The sequence below is a fragment of the Acinonyx jubatus genome, chromosome C1 (genome assembly GCF_027475565.1).
Source record: "Acinonyx jubatus isolate Ajub_Pintada_27869175 chromosome C1, VMU_Ajub_asm_v1.0, whole genome shotgun sequence".
NCBI classification, from domain to species: domain Eukaryota; kingdom Metazoa; phylum Chordata; class Mammalia; order Carnivora; family Felidae; genus Acinonyx; species Acinonyx jubatus.
Window position 1 is genome coordinate 91,980,863 of NC_069381.1, and position 14,418 is coordinate 91,995,280.

The window sequence follows — 14,418 nt, forward strand, 5'->3', positions numbered from 1 at the left end:
TTTATTTTGTCATTCATTGTTGAGAGCCCAACAGCTTCAAGATTCCTAAAGATCCCAAGACCAATTTAGTCTGGGATTAAGACCCAGGAGGGTCTGCTGGGAGTGGGGTGTGGAGGCTGTTACAGATTTGTTTGTTGTTTCCTATTCCCTTGATTTATATAAAAGTAATGGCTATGCATGGTAGACAATTTTTTAAATGCAGTTAAGTATAAAGAAGGAAATATAATTCCCAATTCTACCACCCACAGATAATCATTTGTAAACTTTTTGGTGTGTCTGTTTTCTATGCATATATGTCATATAATTAGGGCCATACTGTATGTACAGATTTTTACATTCATTTTTTTGAAACCAAGCTTTACATTGTAAACATTTCCACCTCATTAAGAAATTCTCCAAGAACAATTTTTAATTGTTGTATTTCATTGTACGCATATGACAAAATTTAAACATTTCCCTATTGTTGGACCTTTATGTTTCCAGCCTTTCTATATGATAAACATTGCAGTGATGAACAAATTCGTGCATATTTTTCTGGCAGCTCTTTAGAAGAACAATTTCCTGAAAGTGGAATTACTAGGTTAAATAATAGGAACTTTTGAAAGACTCTTGATTATGTATTACCAAATGGCTTTCAGAAAGATTATGTTGATGTTCGTGTCCAGTAGTGTATGTGTGTCCCATCTCACTACACCCTTGTGTGTATTAGGATTTTTTCCCCTTAATCTTTGCTAAGTTGATGGGTAAACATCGTTATTTCCTTTGTTTTATTGGTTTGATTGCTTCTTTGTGAGGTGAACTCCCCCACCCGCCATGTTTATGGAGGCCGTAGTTTTTTGAGTTTGCCCAGGGTAAGGAGGAGCAGCAGGCAGAGATCAATAGATGTGACACCAGATACACACAGATAGTAGGGTCCAGGGTCCAGAATCCAGCTTGGGGAGAGGTGGGGGAGGCAGAGTTTGGGAAGGAATTTGGCTGTAGGGGAGAACTGGGAGGAGCTGGACAAACAGCATTAATACAACTGGGTGTGGGGAACAAAGGGCTCCCACAGGTGGAGAAATAGGGAAAAGATTAATTACTGCTAATACACTTGATTATGTTTAGTGAAGTCTTATCTCCCCCCCTTTCCCCCCCCCCCCGTTCCCTTTAGGTAGGATTCTGTGTTACTTGCGAGTGGGGGTGCTGGCTGGGTGGGGTGTCTGCAGTTCTCCAAACATCCCAACTCCACTTCTTTCTAGGCCACCAAGAGAATCATCACCATATGAGGTTGTCAACAGGGAACCAAGGACAAGGACATAGCAATGATAAGATGCAGACAATAACTGAGTGGTAACTACAGGCCAGGCGCTGCTCTAAGCACTTAATTTATATTAACTCATTTATCCTAACGATCACTATACAAAGCAGGGTCTCTTACAGTCATTTTCCAGAGGAAATAGGAGCACAGAGAGTCCAGTAACTTCCCCGTCAATCACAAAGTAGGTGGAAGAGGCTGGAATTGAACCCAGGCATTCTGGCTACAGAGCCTAAGCTTTTAACCAATAAATACATAAGTAAATTAGGAAGGAGAGCCTGGATTGCAGGACACACCCTGTTTATCTATGCCTGCCAGAAGAAAGCAGAGGACCCGGAATGAGAATGCCCAGGAATGACTTCTAAAAGTGAATGAATGGGGGTGCCTGGCTGGCTCAGTTGGTGGAGCTTGTGGCTCTTGATCTTGGGGTTGTGAGTTCGAGCCCTACCTTTGGTGTAGAGATTACTTAAAAATAAAATCTTAAAAAACAAAATGAATGAGTCCTGAGACAATACTAGTTCTCTTTTATGGGCCATCGACTTTGTGCCAGGCATCGTGCAAAGGTGCTTAACGTTTCATGCTCACAACTCCCTTGAGTGCAATTACACCGCCCCATTTCACTGATGAGGAAGCTGACGCACAACCCTTGCCCAAGACCCGCCTGGCTAACTGCGGAGTGGCGGCTGCCCACGTGGCGAGGGGAAGAGGAACACGGCGGGGGCGGGGCCTGCCCGGAGGGGGCGGGGCCTCGGGCACAGCGGGGCCTGGGGCGGCTGAGACGCCCTGAGGCGCTGGCTAGGCTTCGGTGGGGTCGCACCTGTTGCGTGACTCCACCACAGTCCAGCTACGATAGTCCGATCCTGAACACCCAGAGAGTGTTGAGAGAAGCACAGACGAGTTCCGGGTCCTGCTCTCTGGGGAGCACGTGGCCTGCTCGCCTCCTGAGCAGACAGCTGGAAGTCGGGACTCCCCGGGGTCTTCGAGGCTAGTTCAGCGGCCGAGGTCCGCCGAGGTCCGTCTCCTGCCTGCGGGCAATTTTGAAAGACTGCCTTACTTCTTCCATCTCGGTGCCAGAGCCAGGGATCCTTGGAGCGACTTGGCCAGGGTCTGGGTTCAGCCCTCCTCCCCTCCCTTGCGACCCCAGCTTCCCGGTTGTGCGGACCCTGGCGGGCAGTCTCCCACATACCCCTCCGGGTTCCGGCAGTATGGCCTCAGGTGAGTGTCTGTGCCTGTGTCGGGGGGAGGGTCTCTGGGACAGAGAAGTACATGGCCAGGGAGACAAGAGGGTGGGGGTCTCAGCACAGTCTGCAGACCTAGAGAAGGTGGCCGTCTCCTCCTGGGGCGGGCCTGGGAAAGCAGAACCTGAGTGCGGAAAAGACAGAAAAGTCAGAAGTCGCTGGGTCTCTTTCCCAGACCCCCCAGAGACGCCCCTGCTTCCTGGCCTCTCTGCCTTCCTAGAAGGTAGCGCCTGCCGACCAGTGGAATTTTCCCAAGACAGGCTCCTCCCTACTGGGTTGGGATTCTCTGTTCTACCCCATCCTCCCAGAGCTGGGCTACCCCTGGGGCTGGGAGTCTGACGGAGAAGAGAAAAGGGGACTGTGTCCCAGAGGGGCTGGGTTTTCACGGAGCATGCCTGCTCTGAGAGAAGTGTGTTCTGAGCTTGGGGGAGCTGGCGCTGGATTCCTGTTTATTATGATTTTTTTCTCCCATGCTGGCTGGACCAGCTAGCGGGGACTTTGACTCCTTTGCCCCAGATCCCTGACAAGGGGCAAGGGCTCTGAAGGGGTCAGTGGAGTGCAAAGGGTTGGCCCTTCCCCATCTTGTTTGCTCACCTCCATCCCCCCAGGCCCAGCACCCATCAGTCGCGTCACTCCGGGGTCTGAGGAGGGAAGGGAAGGGATAAGAGGCGGGGATGGAGGTCCCCCTCCCCGAGGTTGCCTAGACAACATCAGAAATCGTGGCCAGGGCCTCTTCCGCCTGCGGGGCTTCTGCTTCCTGCATCAGTCACTCCCGCTGGGGGCGGGGCGGAGGAAGGGGTTGGATGTGGCAGAGCCAGGCCCAGCTGGTGCGGCTCAGACTCCCCCCGCCATCTCCGCGGCGCGAGCCATGGCATCCAACCCATCTGGCGCCGGCAGTCCCAAGGCCAAATATCCCTTTAAGAAGCTGGCCAGCCTGCAGGCCTCCTCTGCAGTACCAGGTGAGTGTGTGCTTCCTGGCCTCAGCCACTGGCTCTACCCCACCACCGCTGGCCCTGGCTACTGGTCCCATCAGAGGGGGTACCCCTTCTCCTGCACCCTCTCTGCGGTGGTGCCCCTTGTCCTCTATCCCAGGGACGGCTGGCTTGGGAGGTGGTGCAGAGAGGGCAGTGGGGTGGAAGATGACAGGTCTCTATGTTCTATGTTGGGGGTGCTGCCCTCTGTAATGAGGAGTGGGTGCGGGTGTGGGTGCAGCAAGAGGTGTGTTTGCACACGTGTCAGCATGTGGATGTGCTAAGACCGTTTGCATGTGGAGTGTGTGTGAATGGAGACGGAGATGTGTGGGACTGACTGGTTTGTGGGCTGGCCACACTGCTGGCAGCTGTGGCTTTACCAGGCAGTCTCAGGCTGTCCTGTGGTTAGTGCCCCTTCCTAGGACCCCAGGTCCGTATTCCCCTTCCTGGGGGGTCTGATGTTAGGGCACGCTTGTTGCTACCGGGCATCCCAGGGCTGGGGGCTCAACGGTATCTGTTATTTGCTGTTTGCTCTCTCCTGGTTTGTCTTGTGAGCTTCCTCATAAGTATGGGGTGTCCTCGGGCCAGGCCTGTTTGGGGGCTCAGGCGGGGGCCACTGCCTGCCTGTGTGTGCTCCTACACCCTTTGGTTTGGCTCCTATTCTGATAGACATCTCTGCACCATTTGGAGCAGGCAGCGTGGAGTAGCTGTGTCCATCTCCCTGAGGGCTAGACTGCCTGAGTCTGTGCTTGCTGAGGGATATCTACCTGCCGTCTGCTGTCCCCAGGCTTCCTGACTAAGGAAGGACCGCCCCCATTTTGGTGACCTGGTCAAGCCAGTCTTTTCACCCCCTCCCCTCAGCAGCAGTCTGTACCTATAGCCTAATCATCCACCGCCTCTGTTTTCTTATCCCATTGAAGGTCCTGACCTGAGGTCAGGAGTCCTGAGGGTCTGTGTTTTCTGTGTCCAGGTCTGGGCTATCCAGACAGTGTGTACCCTGGAGCTAGATCTGTACACCTTTGGGTGGTCACTTGGTGGGAACATCTGATATCTATGGGGCAAAGCCTAGGACACCTCTCTGCCTACTAAGGCAGTCTTGGCAGTGAGCGAGGGGGCTCCAGGGCAGAGGGTAGATGAGGTGACAAGATCTTGGAGTTGATGGGAGCAGTCCCTTCTGGCTTTTGGTGGACTCTGCTTGTGTGTGTGTGTGTGTGTGTGTGTGTGTGTGTGTGTGTGTGTGTGTGTGTTGCAGTGGCACAGACTCAGGGGATGGGACTAGCAGACAGGCAGCTGGGTCTTCTAGGCCTGGCCTCAGGGAGTATATACCTCTAGTGAACCCCAGCAGCCCTGTGCAGGGGCCTGCAGCCTGGACGAATGGCTCTGGCTGCTGGAACCTGTCCTGGTGTCCCCTGCATTTCAGTGTAGATCTTAGGCCACCCTGATAAGAGAGGAAGTTGAGATTAGGACCTTGGATTCAGCTCTTGCTGACCTGATAGAGACCAGCCCCGGAGGTCTGTGGTCGGCCTCTCCTGCAGGGGGCTAGAATGGTGAGGAGCTGTGTAGGATCAAGGTTTTGGGGCAGGCAAGAACCTTGAGCTCTGTCTTACACCCTGTGTGTGGAACAAGTGCCCATCTTTCTTTCCTCTTCCTGCTCTGCCCTCTTCCAAGTATGAGATTGTGTCTCTCCCCCCCGCCCCCCCCCCCCCCCCCCCCGCACCCGTCTCCACCCCATCAAGTTCTGTCCTCTTTGCTGCCATTCACTGCTTGGTTGTTTTGGGCTCAGCTGGGCCTCTCACCCTCTCTAGTAGGTGGGAAAGTGAGAGGTGTTGGAGGGCCCCCGGAGTTCATAATCACAGATTATGGTGTTTTACAGAACACTTGCAGAAACGTATCTCTTTGAGCCTTATGGCAGTTTGTGGCTAGGCAGAGCAGGACTCACTTATCACCCCATCATTATAGGACCTGAGGCCTCTGGGAGGCAGAGACATGCTATAAGTGGGAACAGTCAGACTCAAGTTCTCCAAATTCTAGTCCCTTATCTCCCACGCTTCTCCTGGATGGTTTGTCCCCAGTGATAAGCTTGAAATGGGGGTTTAGGTCTGGGCAGCTGTGAACCAGCCCCCCTGGGCAGCAGAGAAACTCAGTAACTGGTCCCTACTTGGAGTGAGTCACTTCTCTTACTGCCACCCAACTTCTCTCCCTAGAAGAGGCTTTGTTTGTCTCAAGGAACCCCATAGTCAGGGGACCCAGGGGACTGTGGGGAGCAAAACAAGGCCTCTGGGCAGATGAAGCTGGCCTGGGGCTGTTGTGTTTGGAAATGAGGGCTGCTCACCCCTACCTCTCTCCCCTCCTACTCTTTGGCCAGCAGGGCCCTACCCACTCACTATCCCCAATAGTAGTACATTTTAAGGAGGCTTGGCCTCTCCCAGCCAGACTGCCCAGCCCTTATCAGCCTACCCTGGTCCACCCCCTTGGGGGCTCCACTTTAGGCTGGGCCCTGGTACTGTAGAGGTTAAGGCCCTGTTCACTTCTCCAGTTCCTCTCATTTCCCAACTCTGATGCTCCTTTCCTTGATTTCTGGCTCCCCTGGGCTTCCCTAGCCCCCTGCTTGCTGTCATCCTAGGGTCTCCCCTGCATGTTGCTGCACTTGGTACAGCCCGTGCCGGCCCCTTGAGCTGTCCTGGGGGACTGGCTACAGCTCCACTCAGCAAACAAGCAGACCAGGGGCACAGGGCTTTGGCTGGAGCTGCCTGAACTCTGCAGGTAGGACCCAGGCAGGCACCCGGGAGAGCAGGGGCTGGGTCCTGGATCTGGTGCAGGCACCTCCTCTTCCCTTTGTCCAGCCTTGGGACCCAACTCTGGGGGATCTTGAAGTGGGTCCACAGACTTTAAAGCATGCTACCTGGGCAGAGCCTCCAATCTGTCCCTGAGACGCGGTAGAGAGGGGAAAGGAGGCTGCTGGAAGGGAATATCCTTCAGAGCTGGCTGGGAAAGCCCAGTTGGGTGTGGAGAGCTTCCTGGTGGGGAGGGTGGGGCTGGTGAGCCCAAGGAGGGTCCTTCAGGGTTGGCTGGGAGCTCAGGCAGCCCCTGTAGACTAGCAGCTTCAAGGCCTTTAGTGCCAGCCTCCTGGTGGTACAGCTGAGGAGTTCTGTCCTCCATGTGGAGAGGCCCTGGCTTCTGACACTCCCTTCCCCAGGCCCTCCCTGGGGCCTCCGGCCCAGATCCTGGGGCCTCCGAGTGGCGCAGACTGTTTGTGGCAGCTCCCTTTGGAGGGGCAGCCAGCAGTGGGAGGGGCGGGCCGGGGCCAGGCCACATCTTGGCAGCCTTGGGGTCCTGGGGGAGAAGGCAGGCCACTGGGGAGGAGGTAGGGTTACTGCTGCCAACCAGGTCCTCCACTTCCTCTCCTCCTCTTCCCTTAGGGTCTGGTCTCCAGTTCAGAGCTAAGTGGCAGCTGTGACTTGGCTGTGCTGTGTAGGTCTGGGTTATCAGGTGCAGGCCCTGGTTTCTTGAGGAGGATTCCTGAGGCCAGGGGCAGGTCTGCTCCTGGCCTGGCCGGCCTGGAAGCTGTGGGCTGGGGATTGCTAGCGTGACCACCGGGTCCTTAATGAGCACTGTGTGTGTGTGTGTGTGTGTGTGTGTGTGTGTGTGTACGTGTGCCTGCCTGCACGGGGTCTCCTGCTTACCGAGGCAGCGGTTTCTAGTCCAGGATTTAGAGTCTTATTCCTGGAGTGAGGGAATCCACTTGCTCTAGGGGCAGACTCAGGACCCACACTCCTGAGCCTGGAATGCTTGAGGGGCCCTGTGCTAGATTGTGAGGGTGAGGTCCTTTGGGAGCCACACGCAGGCCCATTCCTCAGTCTCTGAGGGGGGACTGCCCACTTTCCAAGCCCTGGCCTCTCTCTGGGGCAGGCCTGGGGCCTGTGGGGACCCAGCGCTTCTAGTGCGCAGAGGCCCTGCCCTCCACCCTTTGACCCTGACATCACTGTCTCCACAGAGGCTCGGGGTGGGCTGGGGGCCCCTCCGCTGCAGTCTGCCCGATCCCTGCCAGGCCCTGCCCCCTGCCTCAAGCACTTCCCACTCGACCTACGCACGTCTATGGATGGCAAATGCAAGGAGATCGCCGAGGTATCGCCTGGCACCTCACCCTGTGTCCCTCCACCGCTGTCCCCATGCCCTGTCTCTGCTCCCCACACCCCTCCATCTCAGCTGTCCCCTTACTTCACGCTTGGCTGTGCCCTGATCCCTAGCCTCTCCCAGGTACCTCCAGCTCCTGCTGCCCTTACCCCATCCCTAGACTCGGCAAGTGAGGGCCCGGCGGCTGAGGGCTAGGCCACACTGACCCTTCCTTCCCTCCCACCAGGAGCTGTTCAGCCGCTCCCTGGCTGAGAGCGAGCTCCGTAGTGCCCCGTACGAGTTCCCTGAGGAGAGCCCCATTGAGCAGCTGGAGGAGCGGAGGCAGCGCCTGGAGAGGCAGATCAGCCAGGATGTCAAGTAAGCCCCCAGCCCCAGCTATGGCAGCTATGGGTTGGACCAGGCACAGTCAGCTGCAGGGGTGGGGGGGTGGGGCACAGCCCGGCAGCCACTGTTGTAGGGGGCACAGCCAGGTAGCAGTAGGAGAGGGCACAGCCTGACAGCTGTAGGGTTGGGGGTAGGGGGCACAGGGTAATCTGCCCAGTGTCCCTCTGTCTCTACTGGGACACTTTCAGAGCCCTGTCTCTGTCCCTCTCCCATCCTGTCCCTCTCTCTGGGGCCCACTAGGGGGCAGCATAGAGCAGCGGTCTGAAGCACAGGCTTTGGAGTTAGGCTGTTGAATTCTGGTTCTGTCTTCTACCCACCAGAGTGGCCTAGAACATGCTGCTCAACTTCTGGGTGTACTTTCTCATATCTAATGCGGGCAAGCCAGCACCCACAGTGCAGGGTTCTACAGCCCCACGAGGCCACGAGGAACAACATGTGCACGGCAGCCAGCACGGTTCGCGGACCTGGGAACAAGGGCCGTCTCTTGTCATCTGCCTGACCTCTTGCCCTTCTCACTTCTAGGCTGGAGCCAGATATCCTGCTTCGGGCCAAGCAAGATTTCCTGAAGACAGACAGTGAATCAGACTTCCAGTGAGGAGGGCAGAGGGGCACGGGGGATGTGGGGGTGTGGGGCTGGGGCCTGTCCCGCTGCTGGCTCCAGCCCCCTCCCTTCTACTCTCCCCCTGTAGGCTCTTCAAGGAGCAGAGCGAGGGGCAAGGTGACCGGGGCCTGCGGGACCGAGACGTGGTGCTAGAGCGGGAATTTCAGCGGGTCACCATCTCCGGCGAGGAGAAGTGTGGGGTCAGTGTGGTCAGGGCCTTGGGTCTCACTCCCCTCAATTCCACGGTGTTCCATTGGCCGGCTCCCCCAGCTTGGGAACTGGGTGGGCTAGCGTGCGCATTTCTTGTTTCAAAAGCTGGAGGGGCAGAGGGTCTGGCTGTTAGCTAGTTGATGTGCTGTTTCTAGGGTCAAGGCCTTGGGGAAGAGGCGAGGGTGGGCCTGGTGTGGGTCTGAGACCAAGGAGAGTGACCCCATGTCCTTGTCTCCAGGTACCATTCACAGACCTGCTGGATGCAGCCAAGAGTGTGGTGCGGGCACTTTTTATCCGGGAGAAGTACATGGCCCTGTCACTGCAGAGTTTTTGCCCTACCACCCGGCGGTATCTGCAGCAGCTGGCTGAGAAGCCTCTGGAGACACGGACCTATGAGCAGGGCCCTGACACCCCTGTGTCTGCTGGTGGGACCCCCATTTGTGCCCTACTCTAAGTGCCCTGGCGTCCCAGGCTCAGGGAGCCTGGTGCCTAGAAACCTCCACCCTGCCTGCTTCTTCCCACCCGGGCTCATTCCAGCCTCTCGGTACATGGTGGGTGGAGGCAGGGGCAGGAGCTCTCGCCCTCTGTGGAGCCCCTGGGCTGGGCAGTGGGTGGCCAGGAGGAGCCCTGGCCCTGACTCCACCCTCCCTACCCCTGTAGATGCCCCGGTGCACCCCCCTGCGCTGGAGCAGCACCCATATGAGCACTGTGAGCCGAGCACCATGCCTGGGGACCTGGGTTTGGGTCTGCGCATGGTGCAGGGCGTGGTGCACGTCTACACCCGCCGGGAAACTGATGATCAGTAAGCCGGTGTGGGGAGTGCTGGGGTGGGGGGAGCTGCATGGGGGCTGCATTGGCTTAGGGGGTTCCATGGGGCACGACGTGCTCTTCTCACCTAAGCTCTCACTATGTATCAGTTGCTCAGAGATGGAGCTGCCGTACCCTGACCTGCAGGAATTTGTGGCAGATGTCAATGTGCTCATGGCCCTGATTATCAATGGCCCCATGTGAGTCCCTGCCTGTCCCGGTCATTTGGCTCCCTTCCCAGCCTGGACTCTCCAGCCTCAGCCCTGCCCCAGTCACCTGCCACCATCTCTCACCCCTTCTCAGTCACTGAGTCCTAGACTTTCCCTCTGTCTTTTGCCCCCTGGGCAGTCTCAGTCCTGCACCCTCCCACCCCCTCCCTCTCTGCCTCCTTACCCAGGCCCTCCCCAGGTGCCTCTTTGTGTCCTAGAGTCCCTGCCGTGTTCTCTTCCTGCCCAGAAAGTCCTTCTGCTACCGTCGGCTACAGTACCTGAGCTCCAAGTTCCAGATGCACGTGCTGCTCAACGAGATGAAGGAGCTGGCCGCCCAGAAGAAGGTTCCACACCGAGACTTCTACAACATCCGCAAGGTGGGCCCCCACACCATGCCCGGTCCTGCACCCCTGCCTGGCCTCCCTTGCAGGGCCTGGACCCCCTGCCCAGCATTACTTGTGCAGAGTCCTCTCCTAGCCCAAGCCCCAGGCTCTCTTGGCCTCCAGGGAACCCAGCAGCCCCGTTCCACCCCAGGTGGACACGCACATCCACGCCTCGTCCTGCATGAACCAGAAGCACCTGCTGCGCTTTATCAAACGGGCGATGAAGCGGCACCTGGAGGAGATCGTGCACGTGGAGCAGGGCCGCGAGCAGACGCTGCGGGAGGTCTTTGAGAGCATGAATCTCACTGCCTATGACCTGAGTGTGGACACGCTGGACATGCACGCGGTCTGTCCTGGTGGCACGGGGGCGGAGGGGCCGGGTCAGTATGTGAACCAGGGGCAGGGGTGACCTGGGCCTGCCTGTTTTCCCCAGGACAGAAACACCTTCCATCGCTTTGACAAGTTCAATGCCAAATACAACCCCATTGGGGAGTCTGTCCTCCGAGAGATCTTCATCAAAACCGACAACAGGGTCTCTGGAAAGTACTTTGCCCACATTATCAAGGTGAGGCGGAGTGGCTGCCAGGGCCCATGTGCAGGGGCAGCAGCCTTGAGCAGCCCTTCCCCAGACTGCGGGAGTCTGGTGTCGGGGAGGCAGGTGAGGAAGGTGGGTAAGAGGCATGAAGACGTGTGACGGAGCACACACGGTGGGTGCAGAGACAGGGACGGTGGGAGCCTGAGTGTGATGGTTGCCCCATGTGTGTCTCTCAGGAGGTGATGTCAGACCTGGAGGAAAGCAAATACCAGAACGCGGAGCTGCGACTCTCCATCTACGGGCGCTCAAGGGACGAGTGGGACAAGCTGGCCTGTTGGGCCGTGAAGCACAAAGTACACTCCCCCAACGTGCGCTGGCTCGTGCAAGTGCCCCGCCTCTTGTGAGTGGCCCTTGGAGTGGGAGGGAGCGTGGGGGCCAGAGTTCCAGGGGCCAGGGCCTACCTCCTGCCCGCCGGGGATGGCTGACCCCCTCCCCCCCCCCGTCCCAGCCAAGCCCTCTGAGTAGAAGAGGAACTGCCCGGTTCCACTCATGGTCTGTCCAGCCTGGCCCACCCAGTGTGGTTCAGAAGTGCTTCTTTGATTTCGGGCCAAGCTCTGGTGCCTACTGACCTGCACGTCCTGTGTGCGTACGTCCCGCCTGCAGTGACGTGTACCGTACCAAGGGCCAGCTGGCCAACTTCCAAGAGATGCTGGAGAACATCTTCCTGCCACTGTTTGAGGCCACTGTGCACCCTGCCAGCCACCCCGAGCTGCACCTCTTCTTGGAGCACGTGAGGGAGTGGCACAGGGCAGGGTGTGGGGAGGGTGGCTGGCCTCAGGTGCGGCTGTAGCTCTGGGCCTGACCCTGGGGTCCTGTGCCAGGTGGACGGCTTTGACAGTGTGGATGATGAGTCTAAGCCCGAGAATCACGTCTTCAACCTGGAGAGCCCTCTCCCCGAGGCTTGGGTGGAGGAGGACAATCCACCCTATGCCTACTACCTGTACTACACCTTTGCCAACATGGCCATGCTGAACCACCTGCGCAGGTGTGTGCTCCACCAGGGTAGGGTCTCTACTCCCCCCACTGTCTCTCCCGCTGCCCTGGCCTAGGGCCACCAGAGCCCTGACCCTCCTCCTGCCCCAACTCCTGGACCCAGTGCGTTCTTTCTGCACCCTCAGGGCTCCATGGCTCAGCTCTCAGAGCCAAGAATCTGCCCCTGGCCCCTTGTCCCAGACCCACACGGTCACTGGGCGGGGGCTCAGGGGCCCAGGCTCGGGAGCTGACACTGTCTTCATGCCCCCAGGCAGAGGGGCTTCCACACATTTGTGCTGAGGCCGCACTGTGGGGAAGCCGGGCCCATCCACCACCTGGTGTCGGCCTTCATGCTGGCGGAGAACATCTCTCACGGGCTGCTTCTGCGTAAGGTCAGGGTGTGCACCTGCAGCCACCCCTCCCAATTGCTCACCTTCCTTTCAACCCTTTGGCCTCATCAGCAGCTTATCTTCCTTCCCACCAAACCCTCAGTTTGGACTCTGCCTCACCCCAGCCTCCACAGGGAGGCCCCAGCTTGGATTTTGGCCATAAATGACTCTTTGTACGTGAGGCTGAGCCCGGACTCCCCCATCTCCTCTTCCTGTGGCCTGTGCCCTCCAGAACCGGGTATCCTCCCCAGCCCTGAGGCCTTCTGACAGGTCCTCCCTCCCTGTTGCCTGCCCAGGCCCCAGTCCTGCAGTACCTGTATTACCTGGCCCAGATTGGCATCGCCATGTCCCCACTCAGCAATAACAGCCTCTTCCTCAGCTATCACCGGAACCCGCTACCTGAGTACCTGTCTCGTGGTCTCATGGTCTCGCTGTCCACTGATGATCCCCTGCAGTTCCACTTCACCAAGGTCAGAATCTGGAGGGCATCCAGGCCAGCTGTGGTTCTAGGCTGCAAAGGTCCCCCCATCCTTCCCCGCCCCCAACCTGGGCCTCAGGGCTGGTGCTGCCCCCTGCTGGTGGAGTGTGCAGCATGTCATGGCAAATTCCTGGGAGAGAGGGGCGCAGGTACAGGATGAGGGTAGGGGTGGGCAAGGACTGGGTGGCAGGCCCGGGTGCACCTGTCTGAGGGAAACTGGCCTGTGCAGGAGCCACTGATGGAGGAATATAGCATCGCTACCCAGGTGTGGAAGCTCAGCTCCTGCGACATGTGTGAGCTGGCACGCAACAGTGTGCTCATGAGCGGCTTCTCCCACAAGGTACCACAGCCACCTGCCCGGAACCTGGCAGACACCCTCTCCTTTCCTTCTCTGCATTTGGGGAGGTCCCAGGGGTGCTGGCCCTGGGATGGTTCAGGGCTGGGGCGTGGCCCCTGAAGGCCCTGCCTGATAACCGTGCCCACCGCAGGTGAAGAGCCACTGGCTGGGACCCAACTATACCAAGGAAGGCCCTGAGGGCAATGATATCCGCCGTACGAACGTGCCGGACATCCGTGTGGGCTACCGCTATGAGACCTTGTGCCAGGAGCTGGCGCTCATCACGCAGGCTGTCCAGAGTGAGACGCTGGAGACCATCCCGGAGGAGGCTGGTGTCACCACAAGCCCGGGGCCTCAGTGAGCTTGGCCCACACGGGGCCCCCTGCATCTCAGCACCTCGACCACGTTTCATTCTCAGACCCCTCCCGCCCTGTTGTGTCTGCATGTGTCTGTTCTTCTTTGTTCTGTCCCGCATGTCTCCAGCCTGGATCTGTCCCTGTGCCACCTCTGTGAAAGTGGTGCCCAGAATCTGCTTTGCCCTTGTCTGGGCCTGAAGGCCCGGCTTTGCTGGCTGCCTTGCCAATGGCCCTGTCCCAGGACCCTCTGAAGCCTGGCTGTCCTGTGGGCATCTAAGTGTCCACAGGGGCTAGGGATGGTTGAGGGGGGCTGGCCCCTCTAGCCCTTGGGGTCCTGCCTGGGCAGATCTTGTCGTGTGTGTGTGTCCGGGGAGCAGTCAGGTGGGGCCCGTGCATACCTGCTGGGGGTCTGTGGAGCTCCAGCAGCTCTGTGGTGAGCACAGTTGGGCTGAACTCGGTCACAGCCCTCGCTGCCTGGACTCGGGCCTCGGAGGTGCTGGACCACCGCCTCTACCAAGTCACTGCCTAGCAGCCTTCTCCGTCCTTCCTCCGGTCTACATGCTCCTCTGGTGTCAGCTTCCTGTGCCTCTGTGGGAGGGGGCAGCTGCCCTGTGTTGTATCTGGAGCCATTGCAGCTGGAGGGTCCTGAATCTGTCACCAGCCCTGGAGGTGGTATCCCCACTGTGATCCCCAGAGTTTTGACCACACCTGAATCCACTTGGTCCCCTGTGTTGTGTTCTGGACTGAGGTCTTTGCTGTGAAATGCAGTGTTTCATACAATCCCATCTTTCCTAGTGCATGAGAAATAAAGGTTATTTAAGTAACGAGGCGGGTGGGATGTCTATTGGGAGAGGGAGAGTCATGGTGGGGGTGGCTGAGGGTAGATCCAGGAGCATTGTGGGTAGAGGTACACAGCGAATCCTAAAGTGAGTGACTGGGCTTTTGGCCGATGTGTATTTGCGCACGTGGAAACTGATGAAGGAAGCTGGGTGGGAGGAGAGGTCCACCAGGGACCCATCTGCTGCCCCAGGCTCTCATCCAGCCTGCCCCCCTGAAGTAG

At 58.1% G+C, this 14,418-nt stretch overlaps 1 protein-coding gene and 1 long non-coding RNA gene across 5 annotated transcripts; one reads left to right on the forward strand and one right to left on the reverse strand.

Annotated features, from left to right (window-relative positions):
• Positions 1-3,286, reverse strand: LOC113599213 (uncharacterized). Its single transcript, XR_008295126.1, has 2 exons — positions 3,127-3,286; positions 1-2,656 (listed from the first exon to the last, which is right to left on the reverse strand). It is a non-coding gene; the product is annotated as an uncharacterized LOC113599213 (long non-coding RNA).
• On the forward strand, positions 2,018-14,182 carry AMPD2 (adenosine monophosphate deaminase 2). Of its 4 annotated transcripts, none has more exons than XM_027058401.2 (18): positions 2,018-2,509; positions 7,498-7,628; positions 7,864-7,994; positions 8,544-8,612; positions 8,711-8,822; positions 9,071-9,257; positions 9,493-9,634; positions 9,750-9,839; positions 10,096-10,225; positions 10,383-10,577; positions 10,665-10,796; positions 11,003-11,166; positions 11,430-11,556; positions 11,648-11,811; positions 12,070-12,190; positions 12,484-12,657; positions 12,895-13,005; positions 13,154-14,182. In XM_027058401.2, the coding sequence occupies exons 1-18, from the start codon at positions 2,500-2,502 to the stop codon at positions 13,361-13,363; spliced, it is 2,400 nt and encodes a 799-aa protein (XP_026914202.1). In that variant the 5' UTR covers positions 2,018-2,499; the 3' UTR covers positions 13,364-14,182. The 4 variants fall into 4 exon arrangements, with proteins under 4 accessions (XP_026914202.1, XP_026914203.1, XP_026914201.1 ...); XM_027058402.2 differs by lacking the exon at positions 2,018-2,509 and adding an exon at positions 3,044-3,491; XM_027058403.2 differs by lacking the exon at positions 2,018-2,509 and adding an exon at positions 5,235-6,266.
• The last annotated feature ends 236 nt before the right edge of the window (positions 14,183-14,418 follow it).